The 12,444-nt window shown below is 44.3% G+C and overlaps 1 protein-coding gene across 1 annotated transcript in view; it reads right to left on the reverse strand.

Annotated features, from left to right (window-relative positions):
- GNB5 (G protein subunit beta 5) overlaps nucleotides 1–12,444 on the reverse strand; it is a 76,702-nt gene that overhangs the window by 29,627 nt on the left and 34,631 nt on the right. Inside the window, exon 2 of the mRNA XM_012555895.2 lies at nucleotides 6,523–6,659. Within this exon, the coding sequence (XP_012411349.2) occupies nucleotides 6,523–6,659 (137 nt within the window). The remainder of the gene's footprint in view (nucleotides 1–6,522; nucleotides 6,660–12,444) is intronic.

A 12,444-nucleotide genomic window follows, 5' to 3' on the forward strand; every position in this document is an offset into this window, starting at 1 on the left:
TCCCTTAATTTCTGTTTATCTGGAAATGTCCTAATTTCACCATCATATTTGAATGAGAGTTTTGCAGGATATATTATTCTTTGTTGGCAATTTTTTTCTTTCAAGGTTTTATATATGTCATCCCATTGCCTTCTTGCCGCATGGTTTCTGCCGAGTAATCAGAGCTTAGTTTTATTGTTTTCCCTCTGTATATGACTTTTCATTTTTCTCGAGCTGCTCTCAGGATTCTTTGCCTTTGGTTTTAGCAAGTGTGATTATGATATACGTTAGTGATTTTCTTTTGGGATCTATCCTATATGGGGTTTGCTGAGCTTCTTCAATGGTCAGCTTTTCATCTTTCATGAATTAGGGAAGTTTTCTTTCAGCAATTCTTCAATTTTCTCCCCCATTCTGGAACTCCCACCACCCACAAATTTTGGCTTTGATTGTCTCCCACATAATTCTCAGGGTTTTTCATTTTTCTGTTTTTTTCTGATTTTTCCTCAAATAAAGTTGTAGCCAAGTGTTTATCTTCAATTTCGCTAATCCTGTCTTCCATTGTTTCAAACCTGTTCCTCAGTCCTTCTATGACACTGTCCATTTCTGAAATCTTGTTTATCTTTTGGATTTCTAATTGTTTTTGTATGATTTCTAGTTGTGAATTTATTTTGACATTTTGTTCCTGTATTATTTTCCTGAATTCTTCCGTTTTTCTGGTCTGTATTTTCCATGAATTTGTCTGCCATTTCCATGAATTTGTCTATTTTTTTCCTTATTCTTGTCTGCTTTTTGCTTCAACTCTTGTATAGCTCTAAATATTAGAGATCTGAATTCCCTATCAGGTAGTTCTAGTGCCTTTTCTTCTACTGGAAAGTCATCTGGTGTTTTATTTTGGATGCCTGTTGGAACCATCCTGTCCTGTGTTTTTGTATGTTTTGATACTGTCTGCTGTCTTCATGTCTTAGTCATGTAGTGCCGCTATAACAAATATACCACATGTGGATGGCTTTAACAAAGAGAATTTTATTCTCCCATAGTCCAGTAGGCTACAAGTCCAAATTCAGGAAGTCAGCTCCGGGGGAACGCTTTCTCTGTCAGCTCTGGAGGAAGGTCCACATCATCAATCTTCCCTTAGTCTGGGAGCTTCTCTGCGCAGGAACCTCAGGTACAAAGGATGTGCCCTGCTCCTGGCACTGCTTTCTTGGTGGTATGAAGTTCCCATGTCTCTCTGCTCACTTCTCTTTTAGTCTCAAAAGAGACTGGTATAAGACACTAATCTTGAAGACCTCATCAATATAACTGCTGCGAATCCATCTTATTACATCATAGCGATAGAATTTACAACACAGGGAAATTACATCATATGATGAAATGATAGACAATTGTACAATACTGGGAATCATGACCTAACTAAGTTGACAGACATTTTTTTGGGAAACAATTCAATCCATGACATTCCACCCTTTGGCCCCCCCAAAATTCATGTCCTTGCAATACACAAAACATATTCACCCTATCATATCATAGCAAAAGTCTTAAATCAACTCCGAGTTCAAAATCCAAAAATTCCTCTTCATCTGTGAAATCTAGAATACAAATTATCTGCTTCCAAAGGTACAATGGTGGAACAGGTACAAGCTAGACATTTCCATTACAAATGGGAGAAGCTGGAGAGAAAGAAGGCAAAACAGGCAACAAGCAAGTTGGCAGAACACATTACATTAGCCCTCAAGGCTTGAAAATAATCCTCTGTTCTGTGAGACCATTTACACAATAGCCCTGCCCTCCAGACTCTACGTATTGGCCACACTCTCCAGATTCTGAGTGGAGGCCCCTCGGCCCCGGGCTTCAGCTCTGCCTTCCAGGCCCACTGGGACAGCAACTCTGCTCCCTCAGCTTTAGGCGCACTATTCCCCTAGTCCATCTGAGTGGCAACTCCACCCTTAGAAACACCAGAGGCCATGGCTCCACCCTTTCAAACCCCTGAGGTCCTGGCCATACCTTCTGAGAATGAGGCAGCTCAGTTTCTTGTGTTCCTTGTCTCTTCAGCTTCTGCTTCCTGTGGCCTCTTGTCTTGGACCTCATGTCCGCATCTGCCCTGCTGGGATAAGTGTTCCAAAAGCTTTGTAGCTCCACCGATAACTGCCTGGAGGCACCCTACTCCGCCAGGAAGCCTCCTGCGCACAGGCACTCCGCTCTCTCGTTCTGTGGGTCGGCTCCAGCGCTGTCTGGTGCTGGTCTCTTGGTTCTGCTGTTTCTAGTTCTCTGATGCTGCCAGTTCTCTGCTGCTGCTTCTTGCCATCTGTGTTGTCTCCAACGTAAAAGCTCTCCTCACTTCCTTCTGGGTCCTCTAACCATTCACAGTTTTGAAACTGCTTCCACATTTTAGGTATCTGTTAGAGCAGCACCCCACTCCTGGAACCAAATTCTGTCTTACTCATCTAGTGCTGCTATAACAGAAATACCACCAGTGGATGGCTTTAACAAAGAGAAGTTTATTCTCTCACAGTCCAGTAGGCTACAAGTCCAAATTCAGGGGGTCAGCTCCAGGGGGAATCATGACCTAGCCAAGCTGACAGATATTTTTGGGGGACAAACTCAATCCATGACACTCTGGGACATTAGTAGTTATTTTCTTTGCTTATTGATTGTAGATAAACAAATATACATATTTGGTTATGTCTGAGCAGGCGGGCTGTGCATTCTTTGTTGTTTGCTCATCTGTGGACATGATATTTTTCACCTCCTTGTCCAATGGGCAGGGCCAGTAACTCAGCTCTGGTACAGCAGGGCAGGTCCAGCTGAAGGGGAGGGGCTGGGCTGGGTTGTTTGTGGCATGTACTGGGGCCAACAAAGTGAGCCAGTGTCGGTGCAGGGCAGTTTCCAGCAGGTCGAGCCTGTGCTGCTCAGGACTGCAATGTTCAGCACATGGTGCAGACAGGCAGGAGGGAGAGGGAAGCAGAGTTTGTGATGTGTAGAGCTAGGCTGGGTGTGGAAAAGAAGAGAGAGAGGGAAGAGAAACAGGAGCAAGAAGAAAGTGCTGAGGGAGCTTGCCGTTGGTGTGGAGAGACAAGAAACTAAGAAATGAAGAAAAACAAAAAGGAAAAAAATTAAAGTTTAACAAATAAACAAAAATTTAGAAAAAAAATGCCCTGAGGGATCCCACCGGCACAGCTATGCAGACCAGGGCAGCGGCTCATGAGCTGCACAGCACAGCTCGACTAGAAGGGGTGGAGATGATGCATGGCGCCTGGTATTCAGGAGACAGGAAAAGAAGTAGAAAGAGACGAGAAACCAAGAAATGAAGAAAAAGAAAAAGGAAAAAAGAAAGAGAAAACAAACCAAAAAGAAGAAGAAGGAAAAAAAAAAAGCTCCCAGGGATCCCACCAGCACGGCCATGCAGACTGGGGAGGCAGTTCCCCAGGTGAGTGGCGCTTCACAGCCTGTCAAGAAGAAGCAAAGATGGCACACAGAGTCAGGTGTTCAAGAGAAAGGAGGGGGAGGAGATGAGAGGCAGGGAAGAAACCAAGAGGCCGAAAAAAGCAACACCAGCAACAAAGAATTGGAAGTGAAGAAGCTGGCCAGTGTGGGCGGGGCGAATTCGCATGGCACAGAACCGGCGCCTTCCATGCTGCAGTCTCGGCCTGCTAGGAAGCAGCAAATTGACCTGCCGGGAAGCCCCAGATCGGCCCACTGGGAAGTAGCAATAGGCCCTCTGGGAAGCCAGGAATCGGCCAGCCAGGAAGCGGTGAAGGTCAAGCAAGGGGAGGCAGGGTAGGGGGTGGGAAAGCGTGTCTTGCTGGTTACTGGGTGCTCTGTCTCCTGCTGGGAGCTCCGTGAATCTGCTTTCCCATACTCCCTGTCTGCCGATCTCCAACAGGAGTCCAAAATGGTAGATCCATGCTGCAATAGCTGATAGAGGACCTCCACATACAACTCTCCTCGCTCTCTGTTCTCTGTCAGTTTCTTATTCCATTCGGTGCTTGGTTAGTTCTTTATCTCTTCATTTGACACTTAGGGTTCCAGGACTGACGTTTGTCTCTGTTTTAGTTAGTTTTTTGGGTCTTTGCTGTGGAGGACGGCGTGGTGCTTCTGTCTATAGTGCCATGTTGGCTCCACCCACCTCGTGATACATTCTTGTGTAGTCCCCTCCCTTGTTATATCTGGGTTAGTCTGTGTGACTGACAGAATATGGCAGAAATGATGGAATGTCACTTCCAAGATTAGTTCATAAAAGCCTGTGTGCTTCTGCCACCTTCTCTTGGATCACTTTCCCAGGGGAGGCCAGCTACCATGTCATGAGCAGCCCTATGGAAAGGCCCACACGGCAAGGAATTTAGGCCTCCAGCCAATAGCCACGTGAGCACGCCATCTTGGAAGTGGATCCTCCAGTTCCAGTTAAGCCTTCAGTGACTGCAGCCCTGATCAACATCTTGACTGCAACGTCATGAGAGACCCTGAGCCAGAACCACCCAGCTGGGTCACTCCTGGAATCCTGGCCCACAAAAATAGTGAGATATTAAACGTTTGTTAATTTAAGCCAAGTTTTAGGGTAATTTGTTACACAGCAACAGATAACTAATATATTTTTTTGTTAGGTTCCGTCAAGTCAGTTCTGACTACGTACAACAGAACAAAACACTGTCTGGTCCTGCATCATCCTCACACTCGTTATGTTTGAGCCCATTGTTGCAGCCACTGTGTCAATCCATCTCGTTGAGGGTCTTCCTCTTTTTTGCCGACCCTCTACTTTACCAAGCATGATGTTCTTGTCCAGAGATTGGTCCCTTCTGATAACATGTCCAAAGTACGTGAGAAAAAGTCTTGCCATCCTCGCTTCTAAGGAGCATTCTGGCTGTAGTTCTTCCAAGACAGATTTGTTCATTCTTCTGGCAGTCCATGGTATATTCAATATTCTTCACCAACACCACAATTCAAAGGTGTCAATTATTCTTCTGTCTCCTTTATTCATTGCCAGCTTTCGCATGCATATGAGGCGAATGAAAAGACCATGGCTTGAATCAGGCGCATCTTAGTCCTCAAAGTGACATCTTTGCTTTTTAACACTTTGAAGAGGTCTTTTGCAGCAGATTTGCCCAATGCAATACATCGAATACATCGTCTGATCTCTTGACTGCTGCTTCCATGGGCATTGATTTGGGATCCAAGTAAAATGAAATCGTTGATGTCAATCTCTTCTCTGTTTATCATGATGTTGCTTATTGGACCAGTTGTGACAATTTGTTTTCCTTATGCTGAGGTGTAATCCATACCGATCTTCAACAGTAAGTGCTTCAAGTCCTCTTCACTTTCAGCAAGCAAAGCTGTGTCATCTGCATATTGCAGGTTGTTAATGAGTCTTCCTCCAATCCTAATGTCACGATCTTCTTCATACAGTCCAGCTTCTCAGATTATTTGCTCAGCATACAGACTGAATAGGTAAGGTGAAAGGAGACAACCCTGACGCACATCTTTCCTGACTTTAAACCACACAGTATCCCGTTGTTCTGTTCGAACGACTGCCTCTTGGTCTACGTACAGGTTCCACATGAGCACAATTAAGTGTTCTAGAATTCCCATTCTTTGATCTTTATGTGTTCCATTTCATTTTTGATGATTTCCAATTTTCCTAGATTAATAGTTCACAGATTCCTTGCTCCAGTTATTAATGGATGTTTGCAGCTGTTTCTTTTCATTTTGAGTCATGCCACATCATCAAATGAAGGTCCTGAAAGCTTTACTCCAACCACATCATTAAGGTCAACTCTACTTTGAGGAGGCAGCTCTTTCCCAGTCATATTTTGAGTGCCTTCCAACCTGAGGGGCTCATCTTCTGGCACTATATCAGGTAACGTTCCACTGCTATCCATAAGGTTTTCACTGGCCAATTTTTTCAGAAGTAGACCACCAGGTCCTTCTTCTTAGTCTATCTTAGTCTGGAAGCGCTGCTGAAACCTGTCTACCTTGGATGAAACTGCTTGTATTTGAAACAGTAGTGGCATAGCTTCCAGTATCACGGCAACAGGCGTGCCATCATAATATGACAAACTGACAGACAAGTGGTGGGACTAATACGTAAGATGTAAAATAAATTATGTAAACTATATAAGATGAATAAAAAATTATACTTCACAGGAAACGTATCTTAAATTCGTTGTTCTTTAAGATATAAGAATCATTAAACTCTTAAATTAAAAGCCACTGATGGAATCTCAATCACTTACGTCCTTAACAAAAGTACTACTTATTTTCAAAATGGTTTCACTCACAAATAAGACCCTGAAAATAGGCTTAGGAAGAAATTAATTTGAAGGTTCATTAAAGAAGTCGCACACAGCCTACCATGTTTCAACTATTACCAATTCCAAATCTACCCAAATTAGTGAAGTTCTACAGTATGCAAGAGAATTCTTTAACTAAATCATGTGCTTTGGAGAACAAGCAAGGTCATGAAGATCAGAAAAGGACTTTTTGAAAAGGACTCTTTCCCCTTAGCTATAACATCAGAAACCTGCTTTCCATTTCATGACAGGTGTGGCCTACCTGGGATGAGCTCACGATCCTCCTCTTATCTTTGCACCAGTCCATGCACAGGACTTTGTTCCCGTGGCCTTTGAGGGTTCTTCTGGTCTTCATGACAAACTGCCCCAGGGCCTCCACCCGCTCTGCCACCTGGTGTACTGGAAGGACAATGACGACAATCAGTCCTGTTGCCAAGGTCCAGGTTCTGAGCCACCTGCTGGCATAGCAGACACCGTTATATTATACGGAGGCAACCCCACATGCTTTCTGTGGCCACAGCCTGATGCTCCTGTTCTTTACTATTATGTTCCCACAGCACTCTTTCTTTTAAGATCCGCACAGGGCAGAGACAACACTGTTGTTCTCTCTTTGTTTTCAAAGCACTTCCATGTATGCATGATGAGTGATTAACAAAAACACCAACCAGTTGCCATTGAGTAGACTCAGATTCATGATGATCCCATGTGTGTCAGAGTAGAACTGTGTTCCTTAGAGTTTTCAGTGGTTGGGTTTTTTGGAAGTAGATTGCCAAGCCTTTCTACCAAGGTGCCTCTGGGTGGACTCGAACCTCTAACCTTTCAGTTAGCAGCTGAGCACATTAACCATTTGTACCACCCAGGGACGCCTACCAACACTACTACCTCATATTTATAAAGCACATTATAGAATTTTCCTGTTTGAAGACCACAGCTCTGTGAGGTGGGCAGGGTAGGCAAGAGTGCGAGATTGCTATCTTCATTTAACAGGTGAGGAAACTGATACAACTTCATATAACTAACCGGGGGCCTCGAGCTCTTTTACCTACTACTTTCTACTCACAAGGAAAAGTGACTTTATGAGGAATTGTCCTGCCAGGGGCCGTCCGTGCACCCATACTCCTCAATGGCAGGGGCTAGGCCTCCTCACTGACGCCCCCAACCCCTACCCAGTGCCTAGCACAGGCCCGGGACATGGTAGGTGTCCCATACATGTGCTGCAGGAAAGGATGAACGAATGAACCATCAAACAACACTGTTGGCAAATGGCATACCTGTGAGTTTACTGAAAACTCAGTGTCAGTGGAGATCGACGCAATACCCTGACAGTCTGAACACAAGATCTATACATGGTACCTCCCCCACCAAGAAGGAGCTTCCAAATATCAATCTCTCAGAGGCCACAAGCTCATTGCTGAGGTTAAGGAAGGGGTTCACAGGAAGCAGCTAGAAAAGCCTCAGAGAACATCCCATTCAATCTCCCATTGGGTAGATGAGAAAACTGAGGTTTGGAAAGATCACATGGCTTCTCCCCCCTGGACTCTCTGGTTAGTGGCTGTGCCAGAAGGAGAAGCCTGGGCTCCCAACTTCCATCCACTTCTCTTTCCTCTAAGCATTTCAGGTGGGCCTTTCTCCCGACAGGTGGAGAGGACAGGAAAAGGCATTATAGCAAGGGGGACAGCCTGAGGAAAGGTCGTGAGAGTCAAGGCAGCTGACCCACGACCCTTCTCGGAGCTGAGGAAGCTTGATGGGAAGTGGCCCACCTCCCTTCAACTGGAAGCCTGTGGTTCAAGTTGTGTGATAACAGTGCCCCTTTTCAGGAAATCTCGCCTTCTCTCCTTTTTTCTCCTCCATTCCTCCCTCCCTCCCTCCCTTCATTCCTTTCTTCCTCCTAAATACTTCAGTGTGTATTCCCAAAAAACAAGGGAACGCTCTTACATCATCACAGTACGATGATCAAACGCAGAAAATTAATGCTGAAACAATACTACTGTTTCATCTACAAAAACCCTACTGAGATACTGTCCCAATAATATCCTTTATAGCAAAAGAAAATCCAATACCACACATTGCATTCAGTTGTCATGTTTCTTTAAAACCTCACAGCAACTAGAGGACACAGTAGAACTGCCCCACAGGGTTTCCAAGGCTGTGACCTTTTTTTGTGTATGTGTGTGTTTTAGGTGAAAGTTTACAGCACAAATTAGTTTTTCACTCAAAAATTTTATACACAAATCATTTTGTGATATCTGTTGCAGTCCCTGCAATGTGTCAGCACTCTCTCACTTTCCCTTTCTACGCTGGGTTTTCAGCGTCTACTTATCCAGTTTTCCTGTCCCTTCCTGCCTTCTCATCTTTGCTTTCGGGCAGGAGTTGCCCAATTTGGTCCGTATACTTGATTGAACTACGAAGCACATTCCTCACATGTTATTGTTTGTTTTATACGCCTGTCTAGTCTTTGGCTGAATGGTGGACTTTGGGAGTGGCTTCAGTTCTGAGTTAGCAGAGTGTCCAGGGGCCATACTCTCAGACATTCTTCCAGAGATTCTGTCAGATCAGTAAGTCTGGTCTTTTCTTTTTGTGTGTGTGAATTTGAATTTTGTTCCACATTTTTCTCCCCCTCTGTCTGAGACCCTCTATTGTGATTCCTGTCAGTGGCTGATGGTGGCAGTGGGGCACCATCTAGTTCTTCTGGGCTCAAGCTGGTGGAGGTTATGGTTCGTGTGGTCCATTACTCCTTTGGACTAGTATTTTCCTGTGTCTTTGGTTGTCTTCCTTCTCCTTTGCTCTGAATGTGCTGGGATCAATAGATATATCTTAGATGGCCGCTTGCAAGCTTTTAAGACCCCAGACGCTACTCACCAAAGTAGGATGTAGAACATTTTCTTTAAGAACTATGTTATGCCAATTGACCTGGATGTCCCCTGAGACCATGGTCCCCAGCCCTCTGCCCCAGTAACTCAGTCCCTCAAGGTGTTTGGATGTGTCTAGGAAACTTCTATGACTTTGCCTTGGTCAAGCTGTACTGACTTCCCCATATTGTGTGTTGTCTTTCCCTTCACCAAAGTTAACGCTTGTCTACTATCTAGTAGTAATTTTCCCTCTCTGCCTCTCCCCTCCCTCATAACCATCAAAGATTGTTTTTTTCTGTGTATAAACTTTTTCTTGGGTTTTAAAAATAGTGGTACAATATTTGTCCTTTTGTGACTGACTTATTTCACTCAGCATAATGCCCTCCAGTTTCTTCCATGTTGTGAGATGTTTCGTGGATTCATCATTGTAGTATTTCATTGTGTGTATGTACCATAATTTATCCATTCATCTGTTGATAGAATTTGTTTACCATTCATCTATTGATAGGCACTTACGTTGTTTCCATCTTTTTGCTATTGTGAATAATGCTACAATGAACATGGATGTGCATATGTCTATTGGTGTGATGGCTCTTATTTCTCTAGCATATGTTCTTAGGAGTGGGATTGCTAGATTGTATGCTATTTTTATTTCTAGCTTTTTAAGGTGGCACCAAGGGTGTAATCTTTATGGAAGCAGACTGCTACACCTTTCTCCTTTGTAGCGGCTGGTGGGTTAGCAGCTGAACTCTTAACCACTGCACCACAAGGGCTCCTTCATGTTTCTTGAGTCTCCAGCTGTTTTGTTCCCCAACTTGGGTTTGTCTGATGTCCCCTCAAGGATAAGGAGCCCTGGTGGCATGAGTGGTTAAGTGCTTGGCTGCTAACTGAAAGGTCGGTGGTTCAAACTCATGTAGCGGCTCTGTAGGAGAAAGACCGGGTGATTTGCTTCCGTAGAAGTTACAGTCAAGAAAACCCTGTGGCAAAAAGTGATCTACAGATATAATGCAATCCTTATCCAAATACCAGCAGCATTCTTTAATGAGATGGAAAAGCTAATTGCCAACTTTATACGAAAAGGAAAGAGGCCCCAGATAAGCAAAACATTATTGAAAGAAAAAGAACAAAGCAGGAGGCCTCACACTACCTGATGTCAGAACCTACTATACAGCCATAGAAGTCAAAACAGCCTGGTACTGACAGAACAACACATATACCAATGAAACAAGTGAGAACCCAGATGTAAATCCATCCACCTATGGTCAACTGATCTTTGACAAAGGACCAAAGTCCATTAAATGGGGAAAAGAGAGCCTTTTTAACAAACGGTGTTGGCAAAACTGGATGTCCATCTGTAAAAAATGAAACAGGACACATACCTCCCACCATACACAAAAACTAACTCAAAATGGATCAAAGACCTAAAAATAAAACCTAAAATGATAAAGATTCATGGAAGAAAAATAGGGATAACACTAGGGGCCCTAAAACATGGCATAAATAGAACACAAACTATAACTAACAACGCACAAACACCAGAAGATAAGCCAGATAACTAGGAGCTCCTAAAAATTAAACACTTATGCTCATCAAAAAACTTCTTCACCAAAAGAGTAAAAAGAGAACCTACAGACTGGGAAAAAAATTTTGGCTATGACATATCCAACAAGGTTCTAATTTCTAAAATCAATTAAGATACAGCCACACCTCAACAACAAAAAGACAAATAATCCAAATAAAAAAATAGGCAGGAGTTCTGGCAAAATGGCTCTCTGGGCCAGAAGCACCATGCCGTCCCTCCACAGCAAAGATCCGAAAAACTAAGCCGAACAGAGAATACAACAATTCTGAAACCCTAAAACATCAAATGAAGAGATAAAGAACTCAGCCAAGTACCAAAAGGAGTAAGAAAACTGACAGAGAACGGAGAGTGAGGAGAGACTCATGCAGAAGTCCCCTACCAGCTAATGCAGCGCGGATCCGCCATCTTGGACTCCTACTGGAGACCAGCAAACGGGGTTCGAGAAAGCAGCCTCACGGAGCGTCCAGCGGGAGACAAAACAACAGGTAATTTGTGATATACGCTTTCCTACCCCCCACCCTTCTTCACCCTCACTTGGCCTCCTCTGCTTCCTGTGGCCACAATCTCTTGACTGGGAAACACCAGCTGCTTGGATTCCACACACCCGAATGGGCCGGCTCTCTGAGTGCCATCTGTTGGCTGCTGGTGTTGCTTTTTTCTGCTTCTTTTGATTTCTTCCTTACCTCTCACCACTTCCCCTCCTTTCGCTCAAATACCTGGCTCCGAGCGCCATCTTTGCTTCTTCCTGAAGGGCTGGAGAGCTCTGGTAATTTGTGATATATGCTCTCCCACTCCCTACCCTTCTTCACCCACACTCGGCCCCTCTGCTTCCCATGGACACAGTCTCTTGTCCGAGAAACACCAGCCTGCACTACCTGGCTCTCTGAGTGCCATTTGTTGGCTGCTAGTGTTGCTTTTTTTCCTGCTTATTTTGATTTCTTCCTTACCTCTCACCACCTCCGCCTCCTTTCGCTCAAATACCTGGCTCTGTGCGCCATCTTTGCTTCTTCCTGAAGGGCTGTGGAGCTCCGTTCGAGTGTGGAGCTGCATCCTGGTCTGGGCTGCCGTGCTGGTGGGATCTCCATTCTCTTTTGTTCGCTTGTTTGTCTTGAATTGTTTGCTTGTTTTCTTTTCCTTTTCTTGAGTTGGGAGCCCTTTCTGGCCAGGTGGTGCTGCATGGCAAGGAGACTTCGTGCTCGGCTTGCACAGACGTGCAGAGGGATCCCTCGGGCATTTCTTGTTTTGTTGGTTTTTTTTCCTTCTGTTTTTATGTGGGCCGTTCTTGTTCTTTTTTTTTTTTTTAAATTTGTTTTGTTTTCTTTTCCCTCTTTTTCCCTTTTTGTCTTTCTTCATTGCTTAGTTTCTCATCTCTCTATAGCTTCCTTCTCCTTCTGTTCCCTGAATACCTGGCGTTGCATACCTCTACGCCTTCTAGGCAGGCTGTACTGCAACACCTGAGAGTGAATTCCCTAGACCTCATAGGTGCACCGGTGGGATTCCTGGGAACTTTGAGGTTCTTTAACCATTCCGATTTTTATTTATTCATTCGTTTCTTTTCTTCCTCTTCCCCTTTCTGGTTTTCTCCATTTCTTAGTCTCTCATCTCTCCACTCCAATGGCAAGCTCCCCTAGCATCCTTTTTTGTTTGTTTATATGTTTTTGGCTCCTGTTCTTCTCTCCTCTCTCCCATAAACATCTTAGCTCCACACATAACAATCTCCCCACTGCATCCTGCCTACCTGCACCGTGCGCTT

Source organism: Trichechus manatus, unplaced genomic scaffold (genome assembly GCF_000243295.1).
Source record: "Trichechus manatus latirostris isolate Lorelei unplaced genomic scaffold, TriManLat1.0 scaffold00052, whole genome shotgun sequence".
Taxonomy (NCBI): Eukaryota; Metazoa; Chordata; class Mammalia; order Sirenia; family Trichechidae; genus Trichechus; species Trichechus manatus.